The sequence below is a fragment of the Anastrepha obliqua genome, chromosome 3 (assembly GCF_027943255.1).
Source record: "Anastrepha obliqua isolate idAnaObli1 chromosome 3, idAnaObli1_1.0, whole genome shotgun sequence".
Taxonomy (NCBI): Eukaryota; Metazoa; Arthropoda; class Insecta; order Diptera; family Tephritidae; genus Anastrepha; species Anastrepha obliqua.
Window position 1 is genome coordinate 97013709 of NC_072894.1, and position 12560 is coordinate 97026268.

General features: G+C 39.4%; 1 protein-coding gene across 1 annotated transcript; it reads right to left on the reverse strand.

The window, feature by feature from the left end:
• Positions 1 to 4579: 4579 nt before the first annotated feature.
• LOC129242128 (toll-like receptor 6) lies at positions 4580 to 9598 on the reverse strand. The gene has a single exon (XM_054878686.1). It carries the CDS (start codon positions 9596 to 9598, stop codon positions 4649 to 4651), a length of 4950 nt encoding a protein of 1649 aa, XP_054734661.1. The 3' UTR covers positions 4580 to 4648.
• Positions 9599 to 12560: the final 2962 nt, after the last annotated feature.

The following is a 12560-nucleotide window of genomic DNA, read 5'->3' on the forward strand; positions in this document are numbered from 1 at the left end:
AAAAAACTTCTGCAGAAGCTATGTCTCTGAGCCCATAAGTGCCACATTTTAAGGGAAATCAGTCTACTTAGGCTTTGCTTAGTTAGACTTATCTGGGTTGTTGTGCGTTTAGCATTAAGAGTCGGCCACAATTGTCGAGCGATTCGGCAGGTGGATTCATAACGCCACCTTTCATTCACTTTCCTTAAAAATTTGCCAAAAATAAGTAGTTTACATTTTTAAATATGCTTTTCAATATTCTCGTTAAGAAGTGTAGTACCGAGCCTCGCTATTCTTCCAAGTTTTAGCATAAAAAATAGCAACATTTCCAATCAAAATACCAGTTTTTCTAAATAAAATAAAATAAATAAATAGAAATTATGTGCATATTATTGAAAAGCTTAACACGAAAAATCTCACTTATTTGAAGCAAAATTTTTTTTGATTTTGATAAATTTTGTTTCTTTATGGGAGCAAGAATTAAAAAAAAAGAATAGTTGACAAAAAAAAAATTGTTTTTGATAAAATAGAATTACGGAAAATTATTCCAATTTTTGTTAAAAAAGATTTAAAAATTATTGTGTTTACAAAAAGATCTTATAAATAATCAAGTACAAACATTAATTTAGAATTCGAATTATACTTTATTTTGCACATACAGGTATATGAAAAATAGGAAAATAACAGCATTAGTTCAGGAGCATCGGCTGCGGAATTTCTTATTTCCAAAAAAATGATTATATTACTTTGGGGATAAGGAAATCCATTATTTTCTGGGTAAATGGCTGCAGCCATCCAAATCTCGCCAAGTATGGATCACACAATTTAAAGTTTATGCTCGTTGTCAAGGTGGCATTTCACACTTTTGATGTTAAAAAAAATGTCGATAATGTCTAAAACACTGATAAATCACAGAAATATTCAAAGTTGACCAGCTTTTTAGCAGGAGCCAAAGATCGACCATAAAACTGTTTTAAGGCATTTTCGCAAAAATTTTCGCAAAAATAATGAATTTTTTTACCCCAACCTAATGTGATATTATTTTTTATTTTTACGAGTACAAACTTTTTTAGAAATAAGCAAAAAACGTGAAAACATAAACAAATTGAGATAGTAATTATTTCTTTCTTTAAGCATAAAATACGGCCGTCGCCGTAGCCGAATGGGTTGGTGTGTGACTACCATTCGGAATTTAGAGACAACGTAGGTGCGAATCTCGGTGAAACACCAAAATTAAGAAACACATTTTTCTAATAGCGGTCGCCCCTCGGCAGGCAATGGCAAACCTCCGAGTGTATTTCTGCCATGAAAAAGCTCCTCCTAAAATATCTGCCGTTCGGACTCGGCTTGAAACTGTAGGCCCCTCCATTTGTGGAACAACATCAAGACGCACTCCACAAATAGGAGGAGGAGATCGGCCAAACACCCTAAAAGGGTGTACGCGCCAATAATATATATATATAAGCAAAAAATTAAAAATTAATTAAATTATATTAAAAAATTTTTTTTTGTATGAAATTTTTATAATAATATATCATATTTTTTTGTTTTTGAGAAAGAATAAAAAGAAAATTATTCATTTTATTTTATTCATTGCTTGGTAGAAAGAGAAAATAAAAAATTACTTTTTTGGATCCCAATAAATATATTATATATTTTATTTTTCCGAAATGTTTGAGAAAATTGTAATTTTGGTTAAGTAAATTTTTTTTTTGCACAAAGTATTGAAAAATAAATGCTTTTTTATCGGAACTATCTTTTCCCTAAATGCCTATTCTTGCTTTCTATTAAGATGCTTCTCCTCATAATTTCCATTTATTTAACATTTACTTAAAAAAATGCTTTTTTTTAAGAATCTTTTTTTGGAATGAGCTTTATAGGATTCTGTTTTATCGAATTTGTCTTTTCCAAAATTTTGAAATCAAACAATTGAACTGAAAACTTCTGTTTATAGCGCCGCGTTTTTGTTTGTTGTTTATTATATATTTTTATATTCTAAAGTGTTTGAAAAAAATTAAATAAAATAATTAAAATAAAATAAAATAAAATAAAATAAAATAAAATAAAATAAAATAAAATAAAATAAAATAAAATAAAATAAAATAAAATAAAATAAAATAAAATAAAATAAAATAAAATAAAATAAAATAAAATAAAATAAAATAAAATAAAATAAAATAAAATAAAATAAAATAAAATAAAATAAAATAAAATAAAATAAAAAAAAATAAAAAAAAAAAAAATAAATAAAATAAAATAAAATAAAATAAAATAAAATAAAATAATACAAATTTTAAACTGTACGGGACAGATTTATATCCAGAGATCAAACAGCAGCTGCCAACAAACCTGCGGTTCCCCGTAATCGCAACATCCAAAGCACATACTCCACCAAAATATCGAAGTATACAGCTTTGGCCATAGAACTGAAACGGATGTACAAAGCGAGGGAAGTGAACATAATTCCAATAATTATATCTTCCACTGGATTAGTGCCTAAGCAAATAAAATAAAATAAAATAAAATAAAATAAAATAAAATGAAATAAAAATATTAGTATTTCCCTGCTCGCACCGGACCTTAAAAAATAATTTGTTTTCATGGCGACTGTCTATTAAAACAAAAACACAAATTAATAGCAAAACATTTTTTATTTCCAATTAAATGTTAAAAATTTCTATATAATAAAAATTAAAATAAAACGTGTTACATTCTGCTTCTGCGAATACGCTTTAACAACGAAGTTCAGTGTGAAAAGGTGCGGAATCCAATTTAGTTATCTGCATCCTGCTCGAGAAATAGCCTACGAAATACAAACCTTGGACTAACACCCTGCAAGCCACGCGCGAGCATCTTCAGCCACAGCAGCCGCCTAAAATTAATTCACTTAAATTTTCTACTGATTGGCAGTGGATATCTGCACTAAAACAAGACAGCAAAGCGCTAAGTGTTACAACGTTGCAGCCACCGTAGCCGAATTGGCTTGTGCGTGACTACCATTAGGTAGTGCCCGGGTTCGAATCACCGAGCATGAAACACAAAAATGAGAATAGAAAAAGTTTTTTCTAATCTCGGTCGCGCCCCATTCAGAAGAAGAGGTCGCCTCCCAGCAGGCAATGGCAAACCTCCGATTGCATTTCTGCCATAAAAAGTTGCTCATAAGAAAGTATCTGCAGTTCGCAGATGGAATAAAATGTTTGCTCACTTCGTTTGTGGAACGACATCGAGACTTACAACACAACTGGGTGGATGAGCTCGACCAATCACACATTATATATACACCAGGTTTTATTACACAATCCACGATACCAAGAACAACGTCAGTAGTGCCATGGTAACTCAAAAACTCGAATATTCACAAAAATCTTCAAATACACAGAGTCGACGATGAAATGAAAAAACCCGCTGTAAAAAATGTTTAAGAATAAATTTAAAACCCAGCAGAACCTGCTCGTGCACACAAAATCGCCAAATCACGTCTAGAACGAAGAGATCGCCCCATTTTAGATGAAGATACGTAGATGAAAAAGAGTCCACTGCATGGGCTAACTAACCATTAAATTAGATTGGGATACAAAAATTTACTGTCAGGCTTAAATTTAATTATAAGCGGTGCAGTAAAAATTTTCCAAAAAAACAAAAATTGCCCGCAACACTCACTACGCCAGTCGCTGCATTTTCAGTGGTGAATTTTCTTTCACAATTTACTTGTGTGCATTTTAGATTTTATTAATTTATTATCAGTTGTAATTTATTTGATATCTATTTTTAATTTTTCTTGCACGTTGAAACGTCACTTCCCTGCAAATTTTGCCAATATTAATGAAAAAACATTATTTTCTTTCAATAAGCGCCAATAATAAACTTTCAACTTTATTTTACAATTCCACTTAATTTACACCTAAAATTTTTTACTTGTCTTTTTTTTAGTATTTAATCATTACTATTTATAAGAAACTTAAACGTAACTAATTTTATCAGTCTATTTAACAATTTTTTTATTTTTTCATTTATATTTTAATATTTCTCGTTTTGCTATTTTGAAGTCCAAAAAGAAATCAAATGTCTTTAAATATACATTAATCACACACACACACACACAAGCACACCGACATACTAATATATCTAATGCTAGTGAGTTTTTTGTTTCTGCTTGCCTCGCATTGCTAAGTGCTTAGATATTAATAATAATTTAAGTATAACTAATTAGCGGTTTTACGTAGTTTGTTTGTTTTTCTTTGCTTAAGTTTTTTATATTATTTGGTTTTGAATTTTTACAAATTGCTAAGTATATGCCCCACTGTAAGTGACATCAGTAGTTGCCACTACCTAAGCGCGCTACTGCAGCGAGAGCCCTTAACAATTTCATTTCACTGCCTTCAAGAGCTGCCTTTGCGCACCACTTAAGGATGCATACTCGTTCATCTGTATGTGTGTACACATACGCCCGCTATTAAATTCACTGGTTACACAGTCTGTCTTTACCGCTTTGACGCGCTCTCTAGATGTATGTGTGCTCCCACTCGCATTCATACACCCACACAAACACACTCACACACTTAAAAGTACATACAATTTTTTACTGCGTTTGCATCGCTTACACATTCAAGCACACCGCCAAGCGCGTCTTGCCGCCCGCAACACTGCCATCATCTAAATCTAGTTGCTGTTACGCCCACAGTGGCCCATTCAATGTTGCGCTGTCGTTCAGCGACAAACTGGATTCGTAGTGGGCCAGTTGTTCGGTTGTCTGACGATTATTGCTGCCCGCTGAGCTGGTGCTGTTGTTGCTGCTGTTGGTCGCACTGCTGCTGCTGTGACTGTTGTTGCTGCTATTACTGCTGCAGGTATTATTCGTCAACGTTATCGCCGTTGCCGCAGTCGTCGCGGGTGCAGTTGTCGTCGCAGTTGTGGCCGCATTGAGTGTGTCCTTTGCCGCACCGCTACCTGCATTACCGCAACGACAGCTGATACCATCCTCACTAGCTGCCGCAGGATGCTTGCGCGCGCCACAATTGCAAGGTTTCTTGCAATTATAACTGTTGTAGCAGGCGCCACCACCGATGCTGCCGTTGGGCGGCGCGGTAAAATTGGATGAAAAGCTGGGGTGTAGGCCACCTTTTGTGACGCGCTTTTGCGTACCACCATTACAGTTGTCACAATTATTGCTGCCGCTCAATTTCTGTTGTTTTGCGTAGTCGACACTATCATAGGTGGGTGCATTGCCGCTGCCGACATGGCCGTTAGATAGCGCGCCCAAGTATGCGGGCACGGCGTACTCGTGCTGCTGATGTGGTCGCAAGTGATGATGATGGTCGAGCGTTTTGGCGCCACCGCCCAGTCCTATGCAACCTGCACCACCGCCTATGTTGTTCAGTAAATCATTCTTGTGCAGTTTGTGTGAAAGCTCATTGAGCGTATTGAATTTGCAAGCAGCAGTGGCGGTGGGTATGGGCGCGTAACCGCGCGCGCCGACACCGCAGTCATTAATGGTCGCATAGTTGTTGCAATCATTGTAGTGAGTCTTGTCAGCGCCGGTGCCCGCACTAAGATGCCCATTAGGTAGACCGACCCCACCACCAATACCACCTACGGTGTTGGCCCCTGCCGGCTGGTATTCATGCGTTGGACCGTAAATGTTCACGGCCGAGCGACTTGCGAGACAATTGGCGGTCATTGGCCGCTTGCGTATATGCGGCAAAGCGATGCGCAGCTTCTGCCAGAATTTCTTGTCATCCCATTCGAGGCAAGTGCTTGTACGTAAGTAATGGCGCATATCCATATCGATGTCTCGCTGCGGCAAGTCACCGTAGAGTATGAAGACCAAACGCTTGCGGCGCTTCACCATCTCATGCAGCGCTGATTTATATTCGAAACGTGTCCATTCATTGTAGAGGAAATTCTTCGATAACACCAATACGAACTGCTTGGCGCTCTCGGCCGCCTCAATAATGGCATCCGTCACATACGCATTGATATTCACGTCACGATAGTGCAGACACAACCGATAGCCAATGTCATGTTCAAGGGTTTGCGCCAATATTTGATTAACGAAGTGCTCATCTTGCAAGCTGTAGGCGAAATACGCATCGCAGAGCCGGTCCTTGTCGAACGACTCGACAAAGCCGTGCGTGTTGCGTCCCGTATAGCACAGGTTTAGCAGACAATTCGAGTGCGCCCACAATTTGAGCTCATGCCGATAACAGAAGACGCCCAATATGAGCACAAAGAAGCCAACGAAGGCGCATGTGGCAACTAGCAGCAGGGGGAGCAAATGTTCGATTTCACTGGCATGTGCATAGGTCGTGACTTCATCGCCACGCAGCGTGCATTTGGTGCCATTTTTTTCACGCAGCACGCTGGTCGCATTGTTGTACACACAGGAGACGCGTGCCGCATCCACAATTTTCTCTGCTGTCTGTGAAAGATAAGCGCGAAAGCGCATCAAGTAACTGCATTCACAGCTCCATTGGTTGTCTGCAAGTCCGATTTCTACGAGGTAAGGGTTGAGCGCCAATTGCCACACTTCGAAATGCATCAAACGATTACCGTCCAAACGCAGCACCTCAAGCTTACGCAGTGCCTGAAAGCTGCCGTTGCCCACACTGGTTATGAGATTATTCTGTAGATAGAGCTCACGCAGATTCTCGAGATTGCTAAACTCATCGCCACGCACCTCAGCAATGTGATTGTCCTCTAGGTGCAGCACGAGCAGTCTACGCAAGCCGCTGAAAGTTGTATTATGTAGGAATTGCACATTGGAGTTATTCACAAACAGCACAGCGAGATTTTTGCGCCCCAGGAAAGTATGACCCGCAAGCTCAACGAAGTTATTGCCATCAATGTACAGCTCTGTGGTGTCCATGGGTACTTTGCGTGGCATTTGTGAATAGCCAGCACCGGAGCACTCGACAATATTCGTCGACCAAGTCTGATCGTGGAAGCAGGTGCAATTCGTCGGGCAAGTCATCTCGCAGTCACAGGCATCGAACTCGCAACAATGGCAAACAGCAAAGCAGTGCGTCTTGTAAGTGCACAAAAAGTGCTTCGGCTCGGCGTCGACGAGTGGTATGTAAGCGCGTTCACGGTTGTTCAGCAACTTGCAATAGAGGGTCTCCAAGTCCATAATGCGTGGATACTGACGTGACTTGATGTGATTGATCTTCTGCAGCCAGTCGATGTTGCAGTCGCAGGTGAAGGGATTGCCGCCAATGTAGAACTCAGGCAACGAACGCAGCTCATGTACGGGTAGTATGCGTAAGGACTTAATGTCCAGCGTAGTGATTTGATTGGCATAGAGATCGACACGCGTCAAATTCGTCTTGTGCATGAAAGTATCTGGATCGACAATGTGTATCAGATTATCGTTGAGGAAAAGCAGTTCGATGGAGTTGGGTATTGAAGAGGGTGAGATGCGTTGTATTTGATTGAAACTCGCGTCCAAAGTTTGCAGCCGTATTTGTGTGTCCAAGCTGAAACGATTCGAAAGTTCGCCCAAGCGATTCTTATGCAGATCGAGCCACTGCAAAGTATGAGGCACATGCGCATAGTCAAAGTGTTCCAAACGATTATCAGAGATATTCAGCCACAGCAATGAAGGCATATTGCTGAACAAACCATTAATTTCGCTCAGGTCATTACCATCCAAACGTATCGCTTGTATGCTCGACGTCATTTCGAAAGCACCCGGTTCCACTACACCAATGCGATTGCGGGCCAGATTGAGTATCTGCAGGCTGGGCAGATCCTTGAAGGCATTCATTGTTATATTCTCCAAATAATTGCCTATTAGACGTAGACCATAGAGATTGCCCAAGCCCTTGAATGCATTGTCCTCCAGCACAGTGATCATATTCTCGCCAAGATCAACTGTGCGCAGCAAACGCATATTTCTCAGCGCAAGCGGCACAGTTTTCAATTGATTGCCATTCAAGTTCAAATCCTGCAGAGAGCTGCAATTGCGAAACGCTTCGGGATGCACGCCAATCAAAGCATTGTTGTCCAGTGAAAGCAGCGACAGCACGTACAGACCGTTGAGCGCATAAGCGTCCAAGTACTTAAGGCGATTATGCGAGAGCAACAGTGTATGCAGATTATTCATAGGCGCAAATGTGTCGGCGGCGATGTTCTCCAGTTGATTGTGACGCAGATTGAGAATTTGCAAAGTATAGAGATCAGTGAAGATTTCCGGCTCCAGCTTGGTGAGCTTATTGTGCGCCAAATTGAGCAACACCAAACGTATGAGTCCAACAAAAGTGTTGCGATCGATCCATGTTGAGGTGATCTGATTGTGGGACAAATCGAGCGCTTGCAGTTGATCGAGATTTGAGAACAGTTTCGGGGAGAGCACGCTAATTGAGTTGTTCTGCAGGTACACTTCCTGTATTGAGCCAGCCTGTTCGGTGAACAGCTCAGAGGGCAGGGCGACGATTTTGTTCGAGCTAAGATTGAGCACCTGCAAATTCTTCAAGCCACTCAATGCCTTATCGGCAATCATGGATATCTCATTGTTGTTCACTTGCAGCACACGCAGACGGCGTAGCGTACCGAAACCATTGGCGGGCAGCAGCACGAAATGGTTGTAAGACACATCCAGTACTTCCAAATCCAAATTGCAGCTACTGTTGCTGCTGCTGCTGCCGATAGACTGCTGACGCTTGGTGGACACCTCTGGTGTAGCCACAGTCGATTGTTCCGATCCAGTCATTTGTTGTTCCCTGCTGCGCTCACGAAAACCCAACTCATTCACGTCCTGCAAGCGATTCTCACTCATATTCAGCGAGGACAAACCGCTTAGCGCACAGAAAATATTATCCGGCAACGACCAAATATTATTCGATGACAAATCCAAACGCTCCAAGTTCTTGACGACCGCAAAAGCATCGGCCTCAATATCGAAATTGATTGTGGGCCAGAGTATGTTGTGTGTGCGTACGGTAAGATTGCGCAGCTGGCTCAAACCCTCCAGCACATGCCGATTGAACTTAGCGAGCTTGCAATATTGTATGGAGAGTTCCTGCAAACGCACCAAATGCGCAAAGGAGCGCGCCTCCAGCGAACTCTTCGCCATTATTTCATCGTTGCACAGCACATGCAACGCTATCGTGTGATCAGCTGGTATTACACTAAAGTTGGTCGTATCGAATTCGCTATTGACGGTGCGTAGATTGCAGGTGAGCGCAATTTCGGGGTGCTCTGGTCCAGCGGCGGGCAGAAAGTGACAATCGTCGGGCGCATCGTAGCGCGGATCCTGGCCAGCTGTGCCGGCTAGCATGCCACCCACCATGCCGCCAGGCTGCAAATTGGCACCGCCATAATGTGTGGCTGTGGGCGGTTGTGGCAGCTGGGAGTTCGTAACACCCGCCTCGCCCATAATGGCGTTCGAGTGTTGCTGATGCGCTTGCTGCGATTGCTGCTGTTGTGGTTGTGCTTGCTTTGCAGTTGGGACATGCTGTTGCTGCAAGCTAGGCGCTTGTTGCATCAATTGCTGCTGTTGTTGCATGTTGCCGCCAGCTATGAGCGTCAGCAGCAAAACGACAATTGTGGCGTATTGGTAGAATTTTTGTGTTGATTTAAGCTGGTGTTGTTGTTGTGGTGATTGTAAGTAGTAGATGGCCATTGTGAAAGTGTTTGAGGAAGAAACGAAAAACTAGGTGCAGAATGTTGCAGTAATCACAAATGTGGGTATATGCGTGTAGTAGGTTTGTGTTGCAAGGAGTTGTGAAAATGGTAGTTGAGGTCTTTTGTGACTGCTGGGCCTCAAATGTTTAGTGTTCTTGTTTTTGTAGTTGTTGCAATTCTTATTTTGCGCATTTTATACGCGTCTACTGCTTTATGTGGCCTACTTGCATTGAGTATCACACATTTTACACACTTGCCACAACACGGGTATGCAGAGCGCTTGCAACAGTCGAGGTCCTTCAACGCCAGTTGAGCTCAATTTGCCACGCTTCTAATTAAACATTTCACAACATGCACGGCTTACACTTTGTAACAAACTTGCAACACCAAGCGACATGCAACATGCCACTTTTTTTATTTGCAAGCACTACGTTTGCTCTTTCAGCACTGCCTTGAGGCTACGTTGCTTTAAAACTTTTGAAAAATGTTGCTAAGCTGTTTATTTACCTACACACATACATACATACAAGCAGTTGTATTTTCACAATTTTGGTTTTGTTCGCTTAAATTTACTTGCTACTTAAACATTTTCTAATTTCATTAAACTTCATTAACTTTGGGCCCTTTTCCCATTCACTCAGCGTTTCGTGCGACGTCACTCGTTAAAGTTCGCTTGCCACAAATGTTTATCGCGTTATTTCACACGAAGCATTTTGCTACTTTAATTTGACACAGTGGCAAGTGGCTACTTGTTCGTTTGCCCACAAGAGCACAAAAGGCAAAAACAAAGGCGGTGGAATACAAAAATTGCACCACTTCGTCGTTTACTCCTTCGTGTCGTCCATTAGGCGATGTGACACGCTATATGTGTGTCCTTTGACCATTACTTTGCTATTTTCGGCATTCACTACAGTTCGTAGAGTTCGTAAAACTTAGCGAAATTCGCACAAACACATACACACCGCACCGTACTTGCCACAAGGAATACTTTTTTTCCGGAAACACACTGCTGTATCTGGGCACTGCGTGCAACCGCTGCCAATCAAGTGCGCTAGCAATCTACCACTGCCACAATGTTAATGATGTACATTTAATCAAATCGAATTAAATGCCAATAAATTTCCATTTGTGTTGCAAGTTACACTTGGCAAGCACTATTGTTCGTCACTCGCGGCGTGGCGTGGCGTGGCATTTATGAGAGTTCCAATTTGTAGATACTAACATACACTTCGGCTATTCGGCAGCTGATGCGTTTATCACGTGAAGTATGCTTGGTTTTTTTGTTTCAGTGTTGTTATTTGTGTTTTGCTGCTGTTATTGTTGTTATTAAACAAAGACGCGCCCGAAAAGTTGTATTTGCACAAAACACAAATTAGTAAGTAATTTTAATTTTCAATTATTTATTTATTATAAACCATATCAAATTCACTGCTTCAAATACAAAAACAATTCTGTGTGTGCTCTGCTTAATTTTGCAAAATTCTCTTCTCTTCTTCCAATTACTTTTGCTTTTATATGTGCGTTTAAGTTGCTTCGCTGCGCGTTCGTCTACAACACTTATAGCGTTCACGTGTCCTGCACATTGGCGTTCTAATCGAAGACTGAACTGCTTGGCATACTGAGTCAACCTTTTATAGTACAAAGTAGTAGAGTCGCTGAGTGTTGTATATTTGTTAATGCGAAGAGTAGCAGAGTGGTAGTATTTTGGTTCGCCAACGCCGTGAATTGGAATGCCTGCCTATGGGCTCTATGCCCATCGGAGTTTGCTAGCGAGTGGCTACTGAAAATACGAATGTAAGCGCAGGCCAGCAAAGAGCGTACACGCATTTTGGTAAAAGTGTGCGTTGGAGAGAGCGTACAGAGCGAGTGCACGCTCGTAAATCGAGTGGTTGGGGGAAAAAATTGGAGCGCCGAGGTAAATTTTTATGGCAAAAGGACTCGGCAAGTATGTTGCTAGCATCAACATAGCCAAAAATTTCACTGCAATTTGTGTTTGCCTCATTGCGCTCCGAGCGCGCAACAAAATTGTTATTATTGTGCGAATGCTGTGAGCTTCTTGATATGTTCATGCTTGTTTTGAAGGCACCAAATTGGCTGACTTTTAAAATCAACTAAAATTAACTAACGAAACAGAAGCACCAAGCAATAAATTTACTAAGCTACCTCTATTAAAATCCAAAAAACAAAAAAATAAATAAAAATATAAAAAAAAAAATTTAATAAAAACACAAAAAAAAAAACAAAAACTGAAAAAATCGAACTTTTTAGCAATAAAAACCAACGGTGCACAAATATTCAGAAAAACACGCAGTTTTAATTTTTTTTATTTTTAATTTTATTTTTTTTTACCCAAAGAAGGTGACTATTTAATCCTAAAGCATTTTAAATCCCATTTACGCCAATACTTCAGGATATTTTTTATAATTTTTTTTATTTTATATTTGTTATAAATTTTGTGTGAAAACTGATAATTTCCTCATTCAATAAATATAAGAATTTTTTTATAAATTTTTTTATAAATTTTTTTGTTATTTTTATAAAATCAAAAATTTGCAAAAACTAAGATATTTGTATAAACTAATGGCTGGCATATTCTGTATTATAATCTTTAACATTAGGATTTTTTTATATATTTTTTTTTTTAATTTGGCTAAGGAAACGGCACTATGCAGTCTCAAGGCGTTTGCTCTAAATTTTTTTAATATTTAAAATTTTTGTAAAAACTGATCATTTTTTTACTCAATAAATATAGAAATTTTTTTATAAATTTTTGTAAAAACAATGATATTTTTATGAACCGACATGTTCGTATTACTTTTTTTTGTTTTATTTTTTTTAATTATAATTATATTATTTTTTCGTAAAGAACTATGCAATCCCAAAAAATTTTTTATAAATTTTTGTAAAATATAAAATTTTTGTAAAATCTAAAATTTTTTTTAAAACAGAAAATTTTCTTG

What these genes read in the sequence shown, in the direction of transcription:
- LOC129242128 (XM_054878686.1), bottom strand. Translation starts at nt 9,598, where the DNA reads ATGGCCATCTACTACTTACAATCACCACAACAACAACACCAGCTTAAA.